Source organism: Enoplosus armatus, chromosome 23 (genome assembly GCF_043641665.1).
Source record: "Enoplosus armatus isolate fEnoArm2 chromosome 23, fEnoArm2.hap1, whole genome shotgun sequence".
Classification (NCBI taxonomy): domain Eukaryota; kingdom Metazoa; phylum Chordata; class Actinopteri; order Centrarchiformes; family Enoplosidae; genus Enoplosus; species Enoplosus armatus.
In genome coordinates this window covers 16,358,757-16,386,446 of record NC_092202.1, presented here as the reverse complement: position 1 = coordinate 16,386,446, position 27,690 = coordinate 16,358,757, and the positions used below count along the sequence as shown (strand labels likewise).

At 43.6% G+C, this 27,690-nt stretch overlaps 1 protein-coding gene across 1 annotated transcript in view; it reads left to right on the top strand.

Annotated features, from left to right (window-relative positions):
• The window catches only part of sorcs2 (sortilin-related VPS10 domain containing receptor 2), a 343,474-nt gene that overhangs the window by 133,442 nt on the left and 182,342 nt on the right, over positions 1-27,690 (top strand). Inside the window, exon 3 of the mRNA XM_070929476.1 lies at positions 17,864-17,963. Coding sequence (XP_070785577.1) covers positions 17,864-17,963 — 100 coding nt within the window. The remainder of the gene's footprint in view (positions 1-17,863; positions 17,964-27,690) is intronic.

Below are 27,690 nucleotides of genomic sequence, written 5' to 3'. Positions count from 1 at the left end.
CACACTGTCGAGCAGCTAAACCTAGCTGAGCCAATGTGCTGTATACAATCTGTAGGTGTGTGTCTTAGGGGGTGACAGATGATTAGGAGATGTGAAGGCACTGCAGTGTGCTTGCTCGCCCCCCTGGGAAACTGCTTGCTTCTCTGTTTTATCAGCCCACGTACTGAAACCATCGTGTGTGTGTGTGTGTGTGTGTGTCTCTGTTTGTGTCTCTCTCCTCTCTCTAAAGTGAATTCGGCTCGCATGAGCTGCCACCACTGTAGATTTTGATGAACCAAAATATCCAGATCTGTTGCTGATACTGTTGTTCTGTGTGTGTGTGTGTGTGTGTTCTTTTTTTTGGTGAATTCTTATGGTGTTTTTGAACTTATCTTAATATTTAAAGCGTTTCTTTTATGTCCCTGTGTTAAAGTGAGACTAACTTTTAACAATAAATAAAACAAATGAAAAGTAGAAATGACCGGCAATAAAAGTTTCTCAATTCAATACACTTTGCTGATACAACCTCTCTCTCTTGGTCTGGTATGGCCAGTAGCTAATCGTGGCTAATTCATGTATATGATAATAACATTTAGATTGATATTGCTTTGTAACTCTCCTTGAGCTACTGTTACACAGCATTTTAGCATTTACCATTATCGTGTAATTGTCACTTGTGGCCAGAGCTGGAGTCTGGATGTGGTTAGCCTAGATTAGCATAAGACTGGAAGCAGGGGCGAACAGCTTGCTAGCTATGCTAGCAAGTGAAAAAATACACCTATGAACACCTGTAAAGCCAACTTTTCTCATCATATTTGTGTAAGTTGTACATGACGTGTTGTTGGATATAGATTTAATTTATCAGTGAACACAGGTTGTGGTATAGGTCTCTTGCCAGGTTTGGTAACTTTTGGGAAGCTGTGCCCAGTCACTGCGCCAGGCAGTGGTTGGCCAATACATAGTTCCAGAAGGCTATGTAAAACCATGATGCTTTGACATTTCTGCATGTACAGGCTTAACAAACAAAATATAATATGTTAATTAGTGAGTTTCAAAAGTGTTGGTAGACATGTATAGATTTGAACTTTGGACAGGGCTGGGGTACCTGTTTCCCCTGCTTCTAGACTTTATGCTAAGCTAGGCTGACTGTAGCTCTTTACTTACCAGACATGAGATTGGTATCGATCCTCTCATCTAACTAAAATAAATTAAATGAGTTTATTTACATTCTGCAATGTAATGTAAAAACCTCCTTATAGTGTTTGTTTCATTAAAGATGAAAAAACTACACAAATGAATGTTGGTCAAATTGAAAACAACTCTGTTTTCATAGCTCCTGAAACATTTCAGAAATTAGAGTTTTCTACCAAGTGTGGTCAGGGTTAAGATCTTAACAAATGTGTGGTCCTACCACCATTGACTTTACCACACGTCTATAACTCCAAACTTATCGACAGTCAATCTAACAGCAATCAGTAGTGGCTGATTAGTCTCTGGGTCTTGTCACAGTCGGTTACTGTGACAAATTGGTTTGTCTTTGGGCTGCCTGACGTTGGCATGGGACCCCTTCCCATGAGGCCTCACCTCTGACACCCAGCTGCACGTGGGCGTCTGACGATCCTGTCAGGCTTCTCCTTTTGGGGTCAAAGGTGGAAGTGCTGTGATTAAAAAAAAGAGTGGGGGACATGGGGAAAAAGTGGGGAAAACATATGAGAGATAGGGATCATTGCCAGAAAAAATCCTCCAAACCAAATTTTATGAACAGACACAATGCCCACACGGGCTTAATTTATCAATTTGAAAAAGGAATACATAAATAAATAACCATGCAAGTTCATGTGAATCCTGCTGATCCTCCTATTGCTGAATTTCTTCCACGAAGCAATTGCATCCAAGCGCCATGAGAAGTGACGTCCATTTCTGATGACGCTGGCACAGCCGGGTCTACTGGATAAAGCGGCCAGCATTTGTCGTAACTGTTATATTCACACTGAGTAGGGTTTAGCCTTGCCTTGCTATGCCATTGACTTCGTCACTGTGATGAGCAGATGAATTCAGTGAAACTACTAGAATGTGATGCATTGTGCAAAAAAAACGTCACAGATGCTTATGGAAGTGCACTGAGCTCAGCTGTGGAGCACAAAACATGTGCCTGGTATGATCCCAGACACAAGATATTTATGTTCAATATTAGTAAAATGGTATCTGTCGTTCCACAGTTGAATATATATATTCTGTGGAACTTTATTATTCAAAGTCAGTCTATGTTATTAGCTAGGTTTATTCTCATATATGGCATTTGACTCAAGTGTCTCACAAGTGTGATCACTTACAATAAGCGAGATACACAATATTTACAGCAAACATTATATCTAGAAGGTACATGGACAATGATCATAGCGCACAGTGCAGGTGCTTGTTGTGCTGGTAAGCAAAACAGACATAAAACAGAGAACAAACCCCCAGGCCTTCTTGGCTGTATGCCCCTTCCCCATTTAGACAATGTCATTTTTTGTCCTGTACCTTATCAGCCTCACTGGGTCTTCGTCTTTCCCTTGGTTTTAATTAAACTCGGGTGGCATGGTGGCACAGTGGTTAGCACCGTCGGACAGGAGGTAGAGCAGGGTAGAGCGGTTTGGGTCTTCGAACCCCGGCTCCCCCCGTGTCATGTCGACGTGTCGTTGAGCAAGAACCTGGTCCTGATGGAGAGCAGCACCTGGCGTGGCAGCAGTGTGTGAATGGGTGAATGATCTGTAAAGTGCTTTGGGAACTGATAAGGTTGAAAAGCGCTATATAAGTGAAGGCCATTTACCATTTAAAAATTAGACATATTTCAGACCTGTCAGTAAAGGGCAACCTACAAGCCATGAAACACATTGGTTCACTCACATAACATGCAGAACAATTACTATCTTCTCTATTTTTTTTTTGGCATTTTACCTTTTTTTGCTAGAGACAGCTGAGAAAGGGAGGGGGGGGATTCATGATAGGCCAGTGTGTATGGTTTATATCAGTGACAGTTTAGTTCTTGAATTGAGCAGCTAAACACAACATTTGGCAGCCAGGTGAACACTTGTAATGTTACCATAAGGTAGGAGTATCTAACACATGAGGTCCGATAAATAATGGAATGCTGTACAATACTATGATCAAGTATGTTACACACATGCTAGCAGGGTGCTGTTGGTGAGGTTTATGACCGAATATCCACAACAGGTTGTGGAGGAAATAAACTTAATTGAAACAGGACAGTGTTTTGGATCCCCATCTTCTTGTATTAAATATCATTGCCCTTTGGAGTCCTTAATGTAGGCACATCTGAACTACTGAATGAGGAAGTCTGGTATTAAAGTCTGAAGGCATCTGGTGGACGGCTCGAAGAGGGCAGGTCTTGGGAGTATAAAGAAAAGTACATGGCCTGGGAGAAGTGAGCAGGGGCTGGAGCCAGGCACAGAGAGAGTAATGCAGAGTGCTGGGGAGTCGAGAGAGTGGCTGCAGGGAGGGACTGAGAAGCAAACTCTAACATGTATTTGCTCTTGATCATCGCCAGCGAGGCAGCGTGTTGGCTTTTATGCAGACTACTGCGAGATGCCCCACGGCTGTAAGAGAGCATGTTCGCAGCATTAAGCCACGGCAAGGGGGGTAGCCTGTTGGTCTTTGAAGTCAAGACCCTTTTAGGGGTATCAGGTAATCAGGAAAAAGACATAAAACAGATGTACTTTAGCCATGTAGCTCCACAACACTGACTGTGATGTACTGTAGTATTTTGCGCTCCATCCTACATAATGTGTCTCTCGCAGGACAATGCTCACTTTGTGACAGTTTGGCCCATTAGTCAAAGCCAGAATAAGACTAGAGGAAGACACCAAACTGTCTCTCTGGTTTTGGCTGATATGAGCATTTGCAGCTTGTACTTGGTACAGCTGACCATCACTGTTAAACTACTGCTCATGAGTTGTTCACGAGCATGAATTGTATGAATTCAACCAGCACAATCCTCAATAAGGGTAAGCCATTCGACACATGTACAGATGGACAGATGGACATGACTAATGCTAACAAGCTTTATTTCTTTTTAAATCAAAAGTATCTTTCTAATATTAAATTGCACGTGAGTCATAAACTGCCAACCTTTTAGCTTTGTGCCATAAACTTGGATTACATCTTTAAGGCTGAATAAAAAACTGGAAAACCCTAATCTTTCTCTACGGTGTTCAAATTGTTGAATTTCTGGGTAATACCTCTAATATGTGAGCATTTTGTCTCTCTTTAATCACCTAGATGAGATCAGTAATTGGCTTTTTGGGGTGAAAGTGATGAGTATTTTCCAAAAGCCTGAGGAAAGAAAGAAAAAAAAACCCATCCTTTTAGATTTCCAGTAAAAGCAATTAAGCTGGAGAGCATTATTTTGTCTTTGTACTTCTTCTGTTCTACCTCAGCGTGGTTGTGGAGAGAAAAAAAAATGTAGAGAGGGTGATGGGATCATTTGTAGAATAGATTGATTGAAACAGCAGAGAGAGGAGAGGCTCTGGCGCTGTGGCTGTGAACAACGTTGTCTGTTTAAGGATTCACAGCCAAGTTTAGCTTAATCTGCTCATGTCTGCTCACTCTTCTTTACTTCACACATAAAACAGAAGATCTAAGTGAAACTGCACACATTCGACTGCACTCAAACATGTTTCATGTGAAGTCTGGGATAGTGTGGTGTTCAGGGTGCAAGTCCCCAAGGGGATGTCATCTAGATAAATGTCCCCATTTACTGCCCTTCTTCCATCTATTCAGCTGGGACATGGGTTGCAAGGAGGGTGCAACATGGGTGTCACAGAGAAGAAGTGGATGGGTGGCGATGGGGGGGTGTTTTCTGGAGCCTTCGGTGCCTCCGCTGAGCCAAATCCAGCCAGCAGAAGTGGTTGAATCAGAGCTTAACCATATTAAAACAGGAAGATTGAGGAGAAGCCTATGAGAATTTGTTTCATCTCAGTCAGGAGATGGAAAGATATGTGGAGTTTCTCACATTTTAGTCTGTGGGTTTACATGCATATGTAACCTGATTTCTTATCATGTTGTAATTGTGAAACCCAGTTTCCTTAATCGGCGTAAGGGATTAAATGTTACACAGCATTTTTTTTTTTTTTGAGGAGAAACCTGATTTCTTGACCATATATATGCATAAAAGGATTTCTGACAAAGGCTGCATCATCATACAGTATAGTGGGGGTGGATGAGACAACAAAACATCAGACTTTAACACGTCTACACAACTGACAGTCAGTTGTTTTTTTATGTATCACCATGATCGTTCCCCTGACTTTAACCTAAACCTAACCCAGTTGTTTTTGTGCCTTAACCTAACCAAATGAATGAAGATGAAATGAAAAATTCCTTTTTAACCTTTTTAGATCACATACCCGGTCGCATTGTGCACCTATTTAACAATATATGCCGAAACAAATAACAAAAAAATCTATTTCTTTGTATTCACATATCAAAATTCCATCATGCTTTCTTCCTGTAAAACAAAATATGACGTGTGCTTACATAAGCTTGAACCAACCAATAATATCATGACATTCACCCATTAATCAATATACAGCTTTTAGCAGAACAGAGCTAAGATTCATCAGTTAGCTAGCTAGCAACAGCATGAACCTGCTGTATATGAAAAGTGCCCTGAGATAGCCTCTGCTATGTTTTGCCGCTATATAAATAAAATTGACTTGGAAAAAAAACTAACAGCGATTTGTTGCTATCATCAGAAAATGCTTCTCTGTGTCGTTCTAGAGGGCATGGACAAATGACATATTTTGTTGTTTAATTTGGAGGACTTGTTGTGGAAAACCTACTGGTCCGAAGTGCATGAATTAATTCTAGAAGAAAAGAGATCTCATATGAAAGGGACCTGAGGACAGTCAGACCTGCTCCAAATAGACTGGAGGATAATTACTACAGACAGTGGTTATCAGCACCACTACCAAAGATTACCTTATGGTATACTTGCTACAGGATTTTTTGGCACACTGGTAAAATACTTTGGGTGTCTTAAACATGGAGGTTACACAGAAGTAGGCCATTACAGCTGGCCTTGCGTTACAGGAATAATACAGGATAAACTTTTTTTTACGACCTGATTGTGATTTTGATCATATCAGATTTCTCTCTTCTTACATTCAGTGATCTTGGACATGTGCAGGAGGATTGAATTCTCTTTAAGAATTTTAGTCTGTACTGATTTCAGTTTTCATTTTTGCTACTTATGCTCACTGGGAGAGCCATAACATTTTGTTTATGGGGTCCAGGGAGTGTGGTTGTGTCTCCTGGCAATACAGTGTGTGTATACACACATATTTCCTTTTTTCTGCATTATTAGCAAAACCATTCCTGCACCTCTTTTAAGAGAAACTTCCTCAGTGATTTGCATGCAGGATGCTAACTAAAGACATATGAAACTTTTCTGACATTGATCCCTACTTGGAAACAGATTAAAAGGAGAGCCCTTAAGTTTGTTGATTGTACTACAAGTGAGTCATTTATCAAGCATTCTGATCGCAAGGAAGGTGTTGAGCATGAAATATACGACAGCAGGAAGCAGGGAATTGGAGGTACAGAGCTATGACTGAATGCCTTTCACCAAGTGCAAATACAGCCTATGTTGATAGAAGTAGACTGAATATAGTCCATGGAGGGAGACCTGAAGGCCATGGCAACCTCCATTTTTGTCATTCTTTTATTCAGTGGTTCTTGTCAAAGGGATCCAAACAAATTGTCATCAAAGCAGACAGGACGAGGCCAGTGACTCACCGTAGAGCCTCAGAGAGTAGAGGTGAGTGGTAAAATAAAAACCTCTTAAAACCTCAAGGAAAGCTACCTGATAAATTTCAATACCTTGACTCACCATTTTTTCCCCCTGTGGAGTCATTAATGTTTAGTATTGTGTCATTTTCTCCACAGAAACAGAAAAAATAGGAGCAAAATGAATTAAAGTCAGGGGACTTCCATAAGCAGCCTCTCAAATGGCAGCAGCTCACTGCTCCTGATAACTATGCTCCAGTGGTTTTGTGCATTTCAAGAGACTATCCGCCTCAGTGAAGTGCCCTTACTGAGCATGAATCACTGTATCCTGGCTAACTGCCTGCTTAGACTACTTGCAGTGTAGGAGGCACTTCCAGATGCAATTTGCCAATTGCTGCTGAGGCATCAGTGACGAAGCTGAACAGAAATGTAGCCCTCATCTTCCCACACTATGTTGCCAGGTATTGTGATTCTAATGTAAATTAGCTAATTTACTCTCATCGTACAGTATGAGCGATTGCAGAAAAAGTAAATCTGTTACAGAATGGACCCTTCATGTAACAGCATGACTGTCAGCTCTGATCACTTTCTCTTCTACAAATGTCTCCTCCTACTCTTTACGGTACAGGACAATACAGTGCATTATCTTCCAGGTCCTCTCTGCTGAATTACACATGACGGTGCCTTCAAGGCCCTCTGCCACTGCAAATGGCACTTTGATAAAGTGGTGCCAAGTGCAGAGGCAGGACTCAAAATCCAAAGTGTGCTCTATAATCGTTCAGGAAGTGAGGGATAGGAGAGGGAAAAGAATGTGAATGCTGATGAGCCATCAGTGGACTCTGATATTCACAGTACTGCTCTGGTTGAGAAAGGTTGAGGAAGGTTGTCCACTCTGAGTAAAAGCATCAGTTCATGTAAATTAATCAATGTAATTAATGTAATTAATTAAAAAATCCCACTAACCCCTCGTGGTATTTAGCCATCACATGGCTCATAGGTCATGAGCTATGGGTAACAAGCAGCCGAAATTAGTTTCCTTCATAGGGCTGGGCACACCCTTAGAGATATTGCAAGTAGCTCAGACATCCCGGAGGAGCTCAGAGTACAATCACTGCTTCATCGCATAGAACAGAGCCAGTTTAGGTGGTTCGGGCATCTGATCCGGGTGCCCCCTGAACACTTCCCAGTAGAGGTTCAAGCTAGGAGGAGACAAGGGGGAGGCCCTAAACAGGCTGGAGTGGGTATCCCATCTGGCGTGGGAATGTCTCAGGAGCCCCCAGGAAGATATGGGGAACCTGGATAAGTTGTAAAAAAATGGATCGATGGATGGGTAGTTTTGGGATATCTGTCTTTGAGATTCTTGCCTTCACCTCAATACAATGTAAGGGGAACAGACTTCAATTCGTAATGCATTGACTAATTACATTTAAATAACTGCTGATTCTCTTCACAAAAACAAAACAGTGCCTCTGTTACTTTGGATAGTCCACAGACCTCGCTGTCAGAAGTTTTCATTTGGACTATTTCTTTGGTCGAAAGTAGTTCTAATGACACACAGCGAGGTCTGTGAGTAGTTTTCTCTCACAGTCAACCAGTCAACCTGTCAACCATGACACCTTTCTGTAGACACTATGACTTGTTTGCCCTTTCGTGCGTTGTAACCAGTGTAGTTGACACTTCCTCTGCTACTGCCATCCCAAGGCCAAGTTCATCAGTCGTCTTTTTGCTTTCCCTATCAACACAGGTTCACACTTTACTCTGCATAGCTGCCATTTACTGAAGGCATTCACAACTGAGTAACATTCCCACTAACAGACTGAGTGTTAAAATCTGTTTGTCTTACTTAGTGACTGTCCCCAGATCAAAAAAGGGCCTCAAATGTCTTGAAAGGACGGTGGAGGCATCGTAGTAGCAAAGAAAACATCCCCAGAAGCATTTTTGATCAGAACAATGTTTTTTCAAAGTTGCCTCACAAATCTACAGCAGCTGTTTGCAACATGTGGTACATTCTGCAGTCAGCAAAGCCAGGCTTGGACACAATCAGGCCAGAGCAGATGGTCATAAAGCCCTTGTCCTACTGTACACCTGAGACTTCCTGAGCTTTATCATCCATAACCACTGCACTTCTGTAAAAAGTAGGGAAAATAAACAAACAGATGGCACTGACATGTTGCCTGATCTCTAAAAAACAGCTGCAGTCAAGCAGGATGGTCAATTTTAAACGAAGATGCAAGCCAAATAGAGGTCAGCATTGATGACCTGTTCATGAAGTAGATGACAGGGCCTCCCTTTCTTCTTTTAGGATCATCCTCATTGGTTCATTGTCTCAGCATCACAGAGATGTATCATGAAACACACACAAGCTATACGTTATATTAACGTACATCACCCCTGTCCCCACTGCGTTACATTAACGCACCCACCCCCTACTGGACACTTTATCTGGACACTTTACTTTATTCTGGTCACTGCACTGTTGTTATTTATCTTATCTTATTTTTATTCTTATTTTAGCTTTTATATTCTACTTATTTGTTATCAAAACAATAGCACCTTCAGACCACAGCAAATTCCTTGTAATGTATGTTACTTGGCAATAAACAGTTTCTGATTCTGATTCTGATTCTGATCTGATTCTGAAACTGCATGTTTACCATTCTAAAGCATAAAATGTGATTGCACTTGTTGAAAGTACAATCCGTCAGGTGGTATTTATGATGCCTTGCTTTTAAGCACTTTAAATCAGCTTCAACGTTAATGGTGGCTGTCTCTCAGCAGTATTTTTAATAAGTCATGGCAAGTACCTTGCTGCAATAACTCAAGAGCTCCCATCTCCTGCTAATTCCCTCTTTCATAAAGAAAGATAGGCAAGCTCAGATCGTTATGATCGCTCATGACCTGAGCTTTAACCCGCTCTGGACAAAATCTGGCACAAATTCTTTTGGGATGCAGCTATTAACCCCAGTGAGCGATCCCTGGCAAGAAAGCAAATTTGCCCCATGCTTCATTACTCTTGTCAGTGGAGTGGCGGTGTGGTAATTGCACATTTCTCAGCTTAGCGTGTCTGTGGCAGTGCAGCGTGTTTCAAAGATGATCTAAAGCTCTGACACATTCTCCACAGACAGATACGGCTCGATTCTCTGTCTTGTCGGGGGACTCTGGCTTCCCTCTCGACCACCCCCGAGTTGCTAGTTGGGCTCCCTGGGACATCTGTATGTAAGCCGATCACTGATGAGCCCTGTCAAACCCAACAGTCTGGCCGTCTGGCTGGGCCTGACTCAGGCTGACGGCATCTGTCTGCCTCAGCATTTGGCATCTTGCAGAATTCAGACCTTCAGCATGTCAAGATGCATCCAGCTACTGTGTGTCCCTTGGCTCGTCTTTAACACGACAACTGCTCTGCTCTACTGTTTCAGAGTAGTAGCTTAGTTCTTGACAGCTGATACCTCTTGACATGCATGCACAATAAGGAGAGACATGCTTTGAAGGATACACTTCTGTCTGTCACATCTCAATCATACCACATGAACATGTTGAAGATCTTAAGGTGGATTTATCAGAAATTCATATGAAACTTGTTTCCTCATATCCATTCTCATTCCCCCCTTCTCTACATTTTGGTATTGTCTCATCACATGTCCCCTTGACGCTCTCGATTTGTCTTCTCTGAGATGTTAGGCGCTGGGAGCAACCTTGACACATTAGGACATTAAATCTGAATCAGCACCTGTCGCCACCCTAAAGTGCTTCCACGTTCTCTGTTTTCTCAAGCGCGTCAAAGAAAATACAATTTCAGCCGCAGTGTCTGTCTCTGTCACATCCACTCTCGCAGACACTTCTATGTTTGCCTTTCTCTCCCCTTTCCTGTCTCTTGTTATTCCACTCTGCTTTTATACCTCAGCGTTCTAGTAGTTTATGTCCTTCCACTGTTATTATTTCAGCTGTATGGCCGCTACCAAATGGATTGTGTCTGTCGCAACTTGTTTAAGCCTTTGCGTATCAGAATCGAATGCTTCTCCATCCATGTCATGATTATGACGTTTAAGGGTAAGATTGAACTGAACTGACTGGCAGTGATACATCCGAATGAAATACAGTTTTGCACACAGTTTTGCGAAATGAAGGGTAATATCAGTGGCAATGGTTTGTATGTGTGTGAGCCCTGATGCCCTACTTTTCTGCTAATATGCACATTGAGTGCAATGGATTCAATTTTAGTCACTTTTTCATCCCTCTCCTCCTCCCTGTTCTCCGCCATCTACCCTCTCAACTGCTCCCTACTCTGTTTCAAAGTAATTATTCCTCATTAATCTACAATAGCTCCCTACCAGTCCATTAATCCAAAGGTCTGGATGGCAGACAGTACAAAATGAGCTCTCTCATTAACTCAACATCGTTATCCTCACCATATATGGTGCTGGAGCTGCTGACTTTGCATACCAACCCCCGCCTACTCCTGCATTGCCATCTCCGCACTTTTGGTGCTGCGCCAGGATTGCTTGTATTTCTTTAAACCAATTACCATCTTCCTGGCCGGCTCTAAGCCCAGGATGCAGCGACGGTGCCCTTGCAAAACGGTAACGCGCAGATAGTGGAAGGGGAGGAGAATGCTGACTGAAATAGTCGGCCAATGGCAGACTTATCCCAACAGCCTACACCACGTGAGTCAGACTAACCCCCATCCAACCCCCAAATTAGCCTTATTAGTGGCGCAACATCTTTCCATTGCCCCCTGACTCCTCCCCCCTGCTTTGCAACATTTTTCATGCATGTTTTTCATATGAATAACCACTAAATACTTTGTCTAATAGATGTGGCTAATAGACAAGGTTTATATATATATATATATATATATATATATATACTTCATATATATACTGTATATATATTTCATAATTACATTTGTGTAAAGTTCAGACACCTCCTTATGAGAAACAAATCAAAAATTAAGAGAGGCACACAAGCCTCCTTAACAACGGAGTGCTCTATCCACAGCCAGCTGGGCTTTTGATTCTTATCTCTTTGGTGTCATTTGGCTTTTGTTTGAATATTCTACGCAAGCTTGAAACCTCAATGTGCTTCGAGCTGTTTCCATCATTTGATCAAAATAGCCCCACACCTTTGGTCTTTAACACCAGATGAATGTAAAAGAAGCCTTCTCCATGGTAATAGACTCTTGTTAGTGAGGGGTAATGAGGACAGAAAGATAGGCATGAAGTGTGAACAGTCAGCGTCCAGATGTTGAGATGCGTTTCTGGGCATAAGGCCCACCCCAACCCTGGTCACTGATTACACTCCTGCTAATGAAGGACTATGAATATGTAATAGGGAGAAGGCTTTGCAAACCTTTGTGGTAAACGGAGATTACCACTGGTTTGTTTAAAACAATGTCATGGACAGCAATACAGTTCATGTGCACTCTAACAGTGAAATAATCAGATTATTTTACATTATCCAACAATGTAGATTCTTTACTAATTTTACAGTAAAGGGGCAGTACAGTATTATAATTTTATTAGGCATTACAATATTTGGCAGTCATTGTGTTAAAAAAAGTATTAATCTCAATAATTGCAAATTGCATATACACTGTTGACCATTTCCCACAGCAAAGGGTTTCTGATAAATTTGCTACCTTCTAGGCAGCCAGTGTGTCACTTGAGATACAGTTAAAGCTGCAGAAATGTATATATTCAATGTGAAAGGTGTCACTCGTAACGGCAAACAACATAAAATAATCAATAATCAGCTCTGCATAGTTTTCTTTTTTTTACCTGTTTTAAGTTTTATGGCTTATAAATGTTGCTTTCATCAACCTCGCTTTTTCATTAGATGGTCAGTAACACGACCACAAATAAATGCCAATGAGCCTGATGTGTCATTAGAGTTTTGTTTTTTTTGCTAACATGCTTGCCAAAACATGTCTAATGTCAGATGTCTTGTTTTTGGCATGCTCAGTTACTCTGTGACCAAGTGGCAAAGGAAAACAATGAATACAGCTTTAAGACTCAGCTATCAAAAAGGAACATTTGCATTAACCCTTTATCAGGCACTCATTGAAATACTTGGAAATTCAAAATTTCTAGATCTAAATTTTTCTAGAGTGTCATTGCAGGACACTATACAAGACTTTTTTACTTTCGTGACATTTTTAAAAATATTCAATTTTTATGTTGAAAATCAAGATCAATGAAGTTACCATATATGGTTCCTCGCCCGTGTAGGGTAAAACATTTTCTAAAAGGTGTATATATAAAAAATATACATTTACTTTTAACATGTTTGATGGAACATAAATAACACACATATATATATATATATATATGTATATATATATAACATAAATAACATCATATAACAAATATAACAATCAATAACATCAAAGTCCACACCAGTCCAGTCCAGTCATTTATGCGGAAGACTGGTGGTAGTCAAGAAAGCAGTTACGCTCTGCATTGAGGCACAGGTGGACCTTGCACACCCTGCAGACCACATTTGACCTTTTGATGTTCCCCGTCTTGCTGCAGTACTTGCAGGTCTGGCGGTTGGTGTAGACCGGGGCGTTGGGACAGGTCAAACCCAAACCGCACAGAATCAGCTGGGGTGTGGCTTCGGTGTCCCCGGACAGGCTTGGGGACATCAACAGAGGTTCTGAGGTCTGTTGAGCTCCTTCGGGGGCGAGACGTGACTGGCTTCTGGCTGCTGGCATCCTTGAACACCTGGAGCCTAAAGTTCTTTAGTGACAGGCCAGCCACATCAAGAGCATTGCAGTCCCGCCTGTAGATGACCCAGGCATTCGTGAGGCTGACATCAATTGCATAAGCAAACAACCGCATGTACCACCTCTTGGACTTCAAGGGGGTATGGTAGAGGTGGACCAGCATGTTGCTCTTGTCAATGCCCCCCATGTTTGCATTGTAGCTTTTGATGACAGCAGGGCAGCTCACTTGCTCCTCTTGGTGTCACTGCAGTACCGGTGGACTGAGGACATGGGCTCCACCCCCATGTCTGTTGACAGCAGAGTGACAACCTTGTTGTCCTTCCACCTGAGGGCCAGGATCCCATCATCACTGATTACGTACTCTAATGTACCACGAGGGACAGTCTTCTTCCCCATCTCCTTGATGGACTTGAGCGGAGGCTGGCCTACTCTGTTGTCCCTGGCTGTCCCTGTGTACCTGCAGTTCTTGTCCTTGAGGTACCGCACCAACTCCAGGCTGGTGAAGAAGTTATCCGCAAAGATGGCTGTGGTGTTGGAGGAGGAAATGGTGCTGAACAGGACGGAGACTATCTGGCTGGTGGCATCCATGGCTTGTTGTTCAGGCATCAGGGGGACACCGTGGGCCTCCAGCGTAGTCTTCCCCTGGTATAGCACCATATCATGAATGAAGCCATCCTCAGAAGCCCTGGCAAACAACTTGAATCCCCATTTGTCCGGCTTGTTCTTGATGTACTGCCTCAGGGTACCAGCTGTTTTGCCTTTGTAGGCAACCATGACCTCATCCAAAGACTGCTTGGGAGTCTGTGGCTCACTCTTGAATGCAGTATTCAGGAGGCTGAACAGTGGCCGGATCTTGAAGAATCGGTCGATGGTGCCAGGGATCTGTGTGTTATCATTGAAGTGGACAAGCGTCTTCATCAGACTGAACCTCTTAGATGACATGAGGTTTTGTAACTTATGGGACCATGGTCATCAACGGAGGGCAGCTCAACAATCCCCATGTATATCAAGATTGCCATAAAGTTCATCATCTCATCTACACTGGTGGTGAAGGTGGTGTTGATGTCCTTCTGAGATGCATATAGATTGGTCTGGTATGTTATGTGCTCTATCACTTGAAGGGTGAAGTACCTGCTGAAGTGCTGGAATGGACTCTCCATGAAGTCAGGGGGAGAGTGCTGGTACTCAGGCAGGGCTGGGTTGTCCAGGTCAACCTTCTTCCAGGTGGTTTTCCTGGCTGCTGGCTTGCTGTTGTTGGTGGGCCTCTTGGCTTATGGTGCTGGCTGTTCGTCATCCTCCTCCTCGAGCACCTCCACTACAGGCCACACGCACTTCCTCCTCTTGGTAAAGGGGCCCATGTCACTCAGGCCTGGAGTGTCCAGGTTGTGGGTGGGTGGGACGAAGTCCGGGTCTGCCACATCGTCTTCCTCCTCGGAGCGCTCATCATCACTGATGGCGGGTTCAGCTGGCAGTCTCCCTCTTTCCATAGAAGACCCGAGTAGAAAACCTGAGCTAAAGAAAAGAGAGTTTTTGAGTCAATATCGAGCCCACTTTGAGTTATTTGTGAAGGAAAACAATAACAGTGAAGTGTAGATCTACTTAAAACAAAGAATATTGACATATAAATTGTAAATATATAATAAGAAGTGAAAAATAGCATTGTAAGTAATGGAGGTACCACTTATTTTTTCTTATAATTCAATCAGAAAAACTAAATAAATCACAACTATTGAATTACTAAATCAATTTTAGCAGTAATAAGGCTCACAGTAAAGATAAACACCAATGTATGCCATTGAAGTATAATAAAAAACTGTTACAAGGTCATAAAACTGACCAAAATCACACAGATTTCTATAAATGGGTTAAATTTCTCAATGCATCACTGTATAACGTTACACAAACCTGTGGCAACATCCAATACACTATTGAGTACTATTGTCCTATGTTATAATGCGTGATTTGTAAAAAATACTCACATCGGGCGTATGTCTAAAAATGGACACTCCGTCACTTGCACTAGTTTTACCTGAACCAGGCGTATGATCAAATATGGTCACACCATTATTCACGCCAATCCTACACAAACCTATCTAAACATTTAGCACAGCTATTCAAATGTATAATGTATGAGTTTCATCAACTTACCATTGTTAGTTCCGATGTTATGACTGTCGGTCTGGGAGCAGGTCGGGGAACACAGCCATACTGCACGTGTTCCGGGAAAACAGGGAAGTTAGAAATGCTCTGGGCAGCTGCTGATTGGTCCAATGGCATGATGTCACTATCTGTAACGTAGCCTAATCTTCGCTGATTGGCTGAGAGAAGTCATGTGGTTACCTATCTCACTGGGCCGCATAGCAACGCCATTTTGGATGTCCGCGGAAGTTACCATATGTAGTTCCTTGCCAGATGTCGCACACTCTTAATCCCCAAAGATAAACAATGAAACGCAAACATGGACATTGGAACATAAATTTGGTTCTTGCGTCAAATAAGTTTACTTTTTTGCAGCCGGCTCCCATGTTTCAAATGTTTGAGTTTCCCCACACGCAGTTTCAAGTCTCTATAAATTGAATTTAATACATTTTTTTGGAATGTATGAAATCAACCTAAAAATCTATGTTACGCTTAAAATGGCCAATAGTAATGTAAGGCTGAATCATGGCTATGGTCCTGTGTAATACCTGTCTTATGTTTAGAGTGGTTGGAATCAAATAACATTCAGGGACCACCTCATTTGCATGACTAAGTGGCTCCATAAAAGGTTAGTAATCCTAACTCATTATTCAAAATGCCTCAAACAAAACAAAAGAAAACCTTCCTACAGAAAAGAAACTCCACTTGGTTTGGCCCCATGATGTCAGCATATTGTCATCATATGGACATACTCATTAGGACAGACATCTGACTGCCCAGTGTGTTTTTTGCACTCCAGCCTCTCAGTGGACCTCTACACACCAGACCTAGCAGGCCCTTATTCCTTCAGAAGTGGCTTTTTGAGATAAGCACTGAGCTCTGGCCGCTAACACAGCCATCAGCACTAGATCTGTCCATGTCCTCCAAGTGATCCCAGGTTAAACACCGCACACAGGCCGGCGAGGAAGATGAAAACATGCGCCAGCTCACCGCGGAGAAATAGCTCACCCCTGCTAGGCCACTCCATTTTCTCCAGCTGTATCAGAGCACCCTGGGAGAGCTGATTGCTGAATGGCTTGGCAGGGCTTCGGGTGTGTATGTGTCTCATTGTGTGTGTGTCTGCCAGTGGTTGATGTCCCACTGCGCGAAGGAGTAAATCCTCTCATCCTTAACCAGGCTGACGTGCTAGCTCATCATTCTCTTTCATCAAGACCTCTTCTTCCAGGCTCCCTCCTGTTGAACCCTCAATCCTTGGCTAAATGCTGCAGCATCTCCTTTCCTGTGTGCTTTGGATTTCTTTCAAATGTATTCCCAGAAAGCTGTCACAAAAAAAAGAAAGCTGGCACAAAAAAAAGCAAATGCAAATACAGTCGAGTTTACATTTGCATTCTTTAACCTCTATTTACGCCTCACTTAAATTCAGTTTCTTAATCCATCTTAATCAGTATTGCCACTTTAATGTCTCCCGCATGCATTATGTGGTTGAGGAGAACGTTTCCTGGATGTTTCCTTGTCTTTCCTCTGTTCCTGACTTTGAATTTGAGACATTAATTCAATATAAGCGGTTACCTCTCTTCAGTCTTGCCAATCTGCGACCTATGCCGTGTTGTTAAAAACCTGTTACAGTCACCTTCACTCTGCTGGATGGGTGTGACTGAGCTGGACTGGAGAAACAATCCAGTAGCCAGCGATCAATCTCAGACAGTCTGTACCTGCTCTTAAAGCTGCCAGATTTGGGGATTGGCCAGTACTTCATTGCTAGCCAGAGGCTGTTTTTGCATTGTCGTGGCACTGACAGGTTGTCTAGCCATTTCTGATTTGTCACTGAGCTCAGACCTTGTCCCACAAAGTGGTAATATGATGAACAGAGAGCTGATATAATGCCTTCAGGGCCATTGAGAGAATAAGCAGGTTGCCCTTTCCCGGGCATTTTGCTGATTTGATCTCCTTTTGTCAACGCAAAAGGTTCATAGAGCTGCTGTTGTGCTAGTATGCATGATGAGAAGAGGTTGGTGAAATAGAACCAAGAAAAGTTATAAGATCTAATGAACAACATGTTATATGTGCAGCAGGCATTTTTAGACGTCCTATTCTCCAAATCATTACCGTAAGGCCTTTCGCTATTGATACTGTACGATTCGTGAAACCACTGCAAAAGAAAGATTAGCATAAAAATGTTCCTAAAAGTTTCCTTCCTAATTGCTACTAGTTTTTGTTTTGTCTGCCTGCTTTCAGGTCCACCGACTATGGCACGACCTACACCAAACTCAACCTGGTGCCCGGGACAACCATTGTGGTGACCAGCTTCTACATCTGCCCGACCAACAAGAAAAAGGTAGGCGGATGTATTCATTAATGAGCCGAATATTGTTCCCCACGAGCTCGCTGAAATGTACTAGAGTGTTTCTCCTCTAAAACTGACAATTTTAGATGAAATTAAAAAGCTTTGCTCTAGTGTGTTGTTGAAAGAGTGAGCTGGAGGCCTAAATTAATATTTACACTGGAAGGCTGAGTAGGAATTACAAGACATCTAGTTAAAGATGTGTGATTTGGGAAAAATTATCCACTGAAACTAAAGACAAACTGCTGGTTAAAATTAGATAAAACATGGAGGCATCATCTTATTTTTTTCCTACAATATCTGTGAATGGCAACTATAGTGTGATTAAGATTAGGGGACGCTTGTGGGTAGAGCAGGTAAACTGTGGTTAAGTTATAGTAAAGGTTAGGGTACTTAAGTGGCATACTTGCCAGAGATAGATTCAAAAATGTTCAAAACTGAAGCAGCAGAGGCCTAGATATCCTGACTTTTAACCCCTAGAGGAAGTCATGCCCAAAAAGCCTGGATCCTACAATGCTTATACTGCAACTGGAAAGCTCCCACTGCCTAATAAACACCCACATGTTTCAAACTCAAGATGTTCCCCAAGTTTGTAGTCTCAAATTAGTTATTTTCTCAGGCTTTACAAAGCTCCTCCTGAGCCACAGAAGACGTGTATAGTACTCCTCATGAGAAGTAAACTGAACCTCGTGTACAATTAGTGGAGTGCCCCTTTAAACACATGAGATGAGGGGAAGACTGGTTGTGGTTAAAAACAAAAGTGAACATTTCGTGCTGGATTGCGCCAGGATGCAAAGTCAAGTCTGCTGTGTGAAAGCCGTACGTGCTTCACACCCAGACGTCCACACCCTTACTGGCGGGCTACATTGTAACATGTAACATATGCGGAGCGGATGCTGCAACACTACATTTCAACTATAATCACTCTGGCTACAGAAGGCGTGAGAGCAGCGCATAAGTGGTGCGTATGCAATGCGGAGGTCCGCTCTACAAGCATAAAAATGGGTCAGTCTTCTATTTTTATTTTTTACGTGAGGTGTGCGCAGTCCTTTTACACAGAAATGGGTCATAAAGTGTCTAGATTTTGAGTAGCCACACTGTATATTGGCTTCTTTGTATCAAACAGAGCTTCCACTTTGGGGTCTTGATCACCCTGCCGGCATTTGCTTAATAACATCACTTACATGCAGTGACATGGCTTTTCCACTAGGTGGGGCTACTAAATCTTAGCATGCTATCCGCCACATTGTCATGTAAAAATACTATGCTGAGAGTCTGTACCGCCTTTTGGTGTCATTAACGGGCGCGCTGCTTCTGTCCTCGGTTGTCTGTGTCGGAGTTTGACACACAGCCAATTTACAACCACGAAAAGCAAGCAGGCTAGCAAAAGCTTTGTTTGATGCGCGAGCAGGCCGCCGTAGAGAAACCAAACTATGTGACTTGTTCTGTCCGTCTGTCACTCTCTTCCGCTCCGTTTCAGTACTTCTTCTTGCTACTTGGGCAGTGTTGCCAGGTTGGTTCAAAAACGTAATTATTAGTATTGAAAAAATAAGAAAAACATCTGCACCATGACAAATCAGGCTAAAGTTTTGTCAACCCACCCAAGCTAATTTTTACCGACATGAAACCATCCTACAGCCACCTAAATGGGCGGAAAATCGTCCAATTGGGCAACATTTCTTGGGCAAACAATTTTCCGCCCCAGATCCAGTTATTTTCTAGTGCCGTGTCAACCAATCAGGGGCCACCAGGGAAAGCCAAACATATTACACACATACCGTCGTCGGGCGGAGATAAGTGCACACACAGACAAAGACTGTAGGCAGCACTTGTTTATTAGACATTGCACGTTTCTGTTATAATGTATGATTTATGTGAGAGTAACAACTTAAATGTACACACACACACAGCAAAACAATTCATAAAAATATGTATTTCACAATTGGAATTGCAGGAGGGACGGCACCCCAATGCCCTTAATGGACCACACGCCGCTGCTTACATGCAGTCTGTCGATGTTCAATGTAGCCCACCTGTTACTTTCAGCTTTGCTACATTGGACACACTACCTCCTGTATTGCCACTGAACACTAGCATTCGACGAAAATCCATATCCTCAGTGAGCTAATAAAAAATAGGAATACTGAGCTGACAAATATACTGTGACAGGAATGCACACAGTATATCCACCTACACCCATGGCTCTGACCCAGGGACACTGAGAATGAATGGACAACATACAGAATGCACCAATTTTCCATGGAATCACTTCATAAAGAAGCGAAACCATCACACCTCATTTGCTTAATGCTTAAAATGCGTCCTTTCTTTGGTTGGAATATATTATGGCTTTTATTTTTGTGACAGCGCTTGTGGTGCTGCTTCATGTTACTGATCTTGACGTGCACTTTTCCCAATCTTTTGGTATTTTGGCACTCTTTCAGTATTCCACATACTACAACACACCACATGCACCACTCCCGGCCCACGTTCCAGTTATTCAATCCTGTTCTGACACCAGCGTGTCATTTTTTGGTTTGATCCTTGGAGTAGATTTGTCTGTGAATATGGTTACTTACCTTTGTTTTTTAGTTTATGTGCTTCAAAAAAACACTGTTAAACAGTAAAATGGCGCCGCGCTGGTGGCAGCCTGTTACAGCAGCTCCGTAACTTTCGATCTGTTTTTTGACTCTTAAGTGTGTTTTTTGGGTACTTTTTAAATTTATTTTCATATGCACCGACCCCTCAGAGCAAGTACGCAACTATGGATGTTCATCTGGTGACATTAGTAGTTTGCCTGTTGCTGTTTTTCGGACTTTTGGACTCTGCCTCGGGAAACATTCATTCACGGATCCATTGTTTACACTCGGGATCAGCTGTTAGCCCTGAGCCGCACACCGCTTCTCAGCGCGGACAGACTGGACATCCCCGCGGAGATAAAGAGAAGGAGGAGAGGCTGCAGAGCTGGAATAAAGCATCGGGAGCGGAAAAGACGGTATAAACCATGTATACCGTCTGTCATCATGGGGAACGTAAGATCACTCCCCAACAAGATGGACGAGCTAACGACGCTAACCCGGCTTCAGAGGGAGTATCGTGAGTGCAGTCTCATGTGCTTCACCGAGACGTGGATGAATGAACTTTCCCTGGACTCAAACGCAACCCTGGATGGCTTTCATCTTGTTCGGGCCGACAGGAAAGCTGCGGAGAGCGTTAAGAAGAAGGGCGGGGGTGTTGCTATGTTTGTAAACGAGAGATGGTGCAACCCGGGACACATCAGCGTCAAGGAGCAGCGCTACACCAGAGACATTGAGCTGCTAGCTGTTGGTATTCGGCCATACTACCTCCCGAGGGAGTTCTCGCAGTTATTGCTATAACTATGTACATCCCTCCATCGGCCGATGCTGCTGCAGCCTGCGAGCTCATCCACACTGTCGTCTCTCAGCTACAGACTCGGCACCCCCAAGCCCTCCCCCTCATCTCCGGTGACTTCAATCACGCTTCCCTGTCTGCCACTCTCCCCACCTTCACCCAATATGTGAAATGCCACACCAGGGACAATAAAACTCTGGACCTACTGTATGCAAACACCAAGGATGCATACACCTCACTCCCCCTCCCCCCGCTTGGCCGATCTGATCACAACCTCATTCACCTCCGTCCGGACTACACCCCCCTAGTGAATAAACACCCACCTGTGGAGAGGTCAGTGATGGTGTGGTCTGAGGAGGCCAGTGCAAGGCTCAGGGACTGCTTTGAAACAACAGACTGGGAAGCACTCTGCTGCCCTCATGGGGAGGACATTGACAGTTTGACCCACTGCATTACGGACTATATCAACTTCTGTGTGGAGAATACGGTGCCTTCCAAGAAGGTACAGTGCTTTCCCAACAACAAACCCTGGGTGACCCCTGACATTAAGGCCCTGCTGAATGAGAAGAAGAGGGCCTTTAGGTCGGGGGACAAAGCAGCTGCGGAGCATCCAGAAGCAGCTCCGGGAACAAATAAGGAAGGGCAAGGAGAGCTACAGGAGGAAACTGGAGGAACATCTGGGGCAGAATAACACCAGGGATGTCTGGAGAGGACTTAAGAAGATCTCTGGACATGGAAAAGGTGAGGGGAGTCACCAGGACAGTGGAGACAGGGACTGGGCTAACCAACTGAACCTGTTTTTCAACAGATTCGACTCTGCCCAGTCTCCCTCCCCCACCTATCCTGCCCCCTCTTCACACCTCCTCAAGCTGCCCTCCACTCCACCCCCCTGCTCTTCCCTTCCTTATTAACACCAGACTGTCACCAGTCTACAACTCCCCCCACCCCACCGCACCCCGTCACCCCCCACCCTCCTCTCCTTAACAGCAGACCAGGTGAGAAGGCAGCTGAGATCCATCAAGGTGAGAAAGGCCTCTGGGCCGGACGGAATCAGCCCCAGACTGCTCAAGGATTGTGCAGACCAGCTCTGTGGGGTGGTCATGCACATGTTCAACATGAGCCTCAGTCTGGAGAAAGTCCCGGCCCTGTGGAAGACTTCCTGCGTGGTCCCGGTACCAAAAGCGGCGCACCCCAGGGAACTCAACCACTACAGGCCTGTCGCCCTGACCTCTCACCTTATGAAGACCATGGAGACGATCATCCTCAGACACCTGCGACCCCTGGTGAGCACAACGCTGGACCCCCTCCAGTTTGCTTACCGTCCTGAAATCGGGGTAGATGACTACCTTCTATGTAGTAGGTAGATGACGCCGTCATCTACCTACTACATAGATCCCTTTCCCACCTGGACAACACTGGAAGCACTGTGAGGATCATGTTCTTTGACTTCTTCAGTGCCTTCAACACCATCCAGCCAGCACTGCTGAGGGTGAAGTTGGAGGGAGCGGGAGTGGACCGTCACCTGGCTTCATGGACAATTGACTACCTCACCAACAGACCACAGTATGTGAGGCTCCGGGACTGTGTGTCTGATGTGGTGGTCTGCAGCACGGGGGCCCCCAAGGGTACGGTTCTCTCTCCATTCCTCTTCACCCTCTACACCTCGGACCTCAGACACAACACTGTCAGCTGTCACATCCAGAAGTTCTCTGACGACACTGCCATCGTTGGATGTGTGTCTGAGGGGAACGACCTGGAATACAAGGAGGTCATCAGCGACTTTGTCAACTGGTGTGAGCTCAACCAGCTTCACATCAACGCCAGCAAGACGAAGGAGATGATGATCGACTTCAGGAGGAAGTCATCCAGTATCGCACCGGTGAACATCCAGGGTTTGGACATTGAGGTGGTGGAGAACTACAAATTCCTGGGTGTTCTCCTGACCAATAAACTGGACTGGTCTGACCACACTCAGGCCCTGTACAAGAAGGGTCAAAACCGCCTCCACCTGCTGAGGAGGCTGAGGTCCTCCGGTGTGTGCAGGAAACTGCTCCGGACTTTTTATGACGCTGTGGTAGCTTCGGCTATCTTCTATGCTGTGGTCTGCTGGGGGGGGGGGGGGGGCAGCACGGACAGGGATAGGAGGAGGCTCAATAGACTGATTAGGCGAGCCGGCTCTGTTCTGGACTGCTCGCTGGACTCCATTGAGGAGGTGGGGGAGAGGAGGATGTTAGCCAAGCTGACATCCATCATGGACAACACCTCTCACCCCCTGCACGAGACTGTGGGGGCCCTGAGCAGCTTCTTTAGCAGCAGACTGTTATACCCACGGTGTAAGAAGGAGCGCTACCGCAGGTCGTTCATTCCTACGGCTATAAGACTGTTTAACTGCACATAAATCTGCACAATTTGTACATACTTTATATTTTTCCATGTATATATTTATTTTGTCCCCCATATTTTTTATATCTGTATTTATTATACTTCTAATTCTTATTGACACAGTGCTGTCTGCTGTGTGTTTCTGCACCTTTCTGTCTTTGCTGCTGTGACGTGTAAATTTCCACGCTGTGGGATTAATAAAAAGTCTAAGTCTAAAAGGGTCTGTTGTTGCAAGTTAATAAGACGAGCTAACTAGCGGTTGAGCTAATCCGTTAAGCATCTCGCTAGCATTGGCTGCTTTCTTAGTTAAAACATTATTAACACTGTGTATGGTAGTTGGTCTGTGTAAATTACGTAGGCTAACTGTCACTTACCTCAATCGGAAACCTGTGTAAGAAGAATATTGAAACGCATATTTCAATGTAACTGTGTAACTTGTTATGTATTCTTGGGTTTGTGCTTTCGGTTTCACAACCTAAACTTCAGTAAAGTACAGCCTACTGAGTCTCGTGTTAGCTTTCTATGCAGTGTGACGCATCTGCGAGGACAGAATAACTCCAGTGAATTTCAAAATGCAGGCAGCAGATTACCTGAAGGAGGAGCCAAGAAGTGCAGTCGGTGACTTAAGCTGAGACACGACTGGATTGCCAACTGTGGTGGCTTGTCTAAATGGGAGGAGTTGTCGCCGGGGTCCATCCAGGGTCGTTCCAGTCGATGACGAGATACAGGGAGATTAGATGTACTTGTAGATGTCACTTTTCTCACTCTCCGCTCCAGTCCCCTCTCCAAATGTCTGCCATCTCATCTTAATGCACACACATGAGCATTTAATTGCATGGGAACGGAGGCATCTTAATTTCCCTTAGGGACAGAGAGAACGGGGGAAGAGAGCGTCAAGCAGTGACAGTGTGTGTTGTGACAGTAGGATGTCTGGTAATGCAGGAGGAGAGTGATGGAAGCTCAGGTTCGGGGGGCATCTTGCTGGAATCTGTGTGTAGGTGTTTGTGTGTGTTATTGCTGTTGTTGCAAGAGCAGGTGTGCATTCTTTTGTGTAAGGCGGTGGATTTAGGCTGTGTGTGTTACACACAGCCAGTGTTGATCATCAAATGCTTTGTTCCCTTTAACTAAATATCAGCATGCAGCCGTGTGTTTACATCCTTTTTTTTCAGCGTCCAAAATATGAGTGATCACGTTCATTAGGTGCTCCTACACACGTACAAACAAACACGTGTGCGCGCTTTGATCAATACTGCTAATCACACCAGAAAACAGAAAACGAGTGGGTCTGTAAGCTCTGTGAGGGGATTACACGCAGTGTGAAGGGATCACAAGGAAAGGGTGTGAAAAGGGGCCATTGGTAATCAATAGGACTTGAGGCAATTAGAGAGAGGTGAGTCTTCAGACGGAGACAATGTCACCCTCTCTTTGTCTCTCCCCATTGCTTCGTTGAGAACTCCATTAAAGATCTGCTCAAGACCCTTTGCAGGAGAGGGCTCCCAAGGACCCTTGACACACTTCAAGTCGTAAATAAACTTTGAGACTGGAGGCTCAGCACGCTCTCCTTCAGCAATTTTCTTTAACAGTCGTCTCTACAGGGCTGTCACCTGGGCAAGTGTTTGCACAAACCTGTTTTCTAATTGTTGAGTGCTCAGTGTGTGGTCGAAATGAAGGTTCAGAATCAGAATCAGAAACTGTTTATTGCCAAGTAACATACATAACAAGGAATTTGCCGTGGTCTGAAGGTGCTATTGTTTTGACAACAAATATGTAGAATATAAAAGGTAAAATAAGAATAAAAATAAGATAAGATAAATAACAATAACAAACAGTGCAGTGACCAAAGTAAAGTAAAGTGTCCAGATAGTCTCTAGTAGGGGGTGGGTGCGTTAATGTAACGCAGGGGGGACAGGGGTGATGTTCGTTAATATAACGTATAACTTGTAACTTGTGTTTGTGTTCGGGGGGGGCGGGGTTCAAGTACGACATGCTAAAAGTGATTTAAGATCAGAAAGCTCCGTTTCCATTACACATCTGTTCGATCTTTGCCAGATATCATAAAGACAAATACAATAAAAAGAAAGAAATAAAGGCAGAGATCAGACATTTATTATTTTATATTATTTTAAACAAATCTTACATGAATCTACACTGAATTATCAATGTCCACACCCAATCAGTAGCTTTTAGCACTGATGCTAACATGGGCTAACACGTTTCACTCAACATTGTTTTTTTAAAGCATGACCATGATTGGTCCCTAACCTTCGCTAAGTATTTATTTTAACGCACACTATGATCTTTACGTAACCCTAACCAAGTTGGTTTTGTGCCTAAACCTAACCAAACCTTGACCATAGTGATGTCACATCGTAAATTATTATTACTTTTTTCAAGTCATTGGTAACAGTTTTGGGAGGCACAGACAAAGGATGTCGTCCTGGCAAAGGCGGCATCAGATCAGAAAGCGCTTTTGTGTACCGGAGTGCATGGACCAACAGTTTCATTTGTGGGACTGAAAGTGCCATCATCAGCTCAGTCATAAGGCCATAAGGTACCTAAGATATCAGAACAAAAGAAAACAATCCAGTGGACTCCAGTGTAAGACATTTCTTGGTCCATTAACGGCTTATCCAAATCTGAGCCCCGTCCAGATGCTATTTTTAAAGACTTGCACTCTGAAAACACATAACACTCCCATAACATCTGTACCTCAGCAATTCTCTAAGCAGCAGGGCCTCACCTGGAGAAGTGCTGTCAAGCGCAGAGGACATCAAGTCAAGCGCCGTCTGAGCTGGTGTCCTCAATTATGTCCTCGGCCACTAGTCAGCATGGCACCCCCTGCTGAGGACTGCTGAGTGCTCTTGAGGACTTCCTGCCTGATGTCAGAACTGAAGAATTGTTTGTGATTAACAGGGAAGTGTTTTCTACTCCATAAAAAGGTCCAGTGGACTGTTTTAATTTGACAGGGCCTGAAAGAGTGACAAAGGTTCTTAAATGACACCAAAGACTCTCATGGCAGGACTGGTCATGCCTATTCAGCTCTTGGAACGCTACATAATTACTTACACTATACTTACAAATATTTTTATGATGTATTTGAGTATATAATAAAAAGCGAGCCGCCACAGTTCAATAATCCACCGTGATTCTTGAATAGTAGCATTCTTTATATGAGCCCCACATCACAATCAGCCGTAGAAAGATGAAGATATTACAATCTCCTTGTTTATTGTAGCACAACACTCACGTATGGGCACTCCTGCCCTTTATTGAGACATTAAGTCTGGAAGGACACAGCGCATGGAAGAAGAAGGAAATAAGCAAAGTTCCAGTGGGATTCAATCCCCTGCCAGGAGGGATTGTAAAGTTGAAAAGTGAAATATCACAGTATTCACTTCAAGTGAGCACAGCACTGACAGAACCACAAAAAAATTAGCTGTAAGCAGAGAGATACATCAATCACAGGCGATAGAATCTGTCTGGAGGAAGGGAGAGCTTAAATATTTAATTTATATACAGAGTGAAGGGGTCAGAAGTGAAGATAAGGACTGAACGAAATGGCTTAGGGCATCTGCCTCCGCCTGGCTCTTTTAGTGCCCTCATGCAAATACTTCAAATCTTTATCAGCCTTTGAAGTTTTGGGGAAATTGCTAAGTTACAAGATCAGCAAGAATAGGATGATTAGCAATGTCTGTTTTATAGAGATTTCTCATATAACCTCACAGTCCCAGAGATTGTTGTTTTAATAGCTTCATTAATTCCATCTCAGAACAAAGAGGAAACATACTGTATAAATAAGTGGGCCAAGACAAGACCCCTCACCCTCTCTATGCAGTCATCACATTTTCAAAGTGCTGTGTTCTTTGGAGGTTTTAAACCTATAGTAGCGGGTTCAGAGCTCCCACCCTGGAGCATTTTCTCTGTTTGTAAGTTTTTGTTGAAAATTCAGAAATGAGGCCGAGACCCT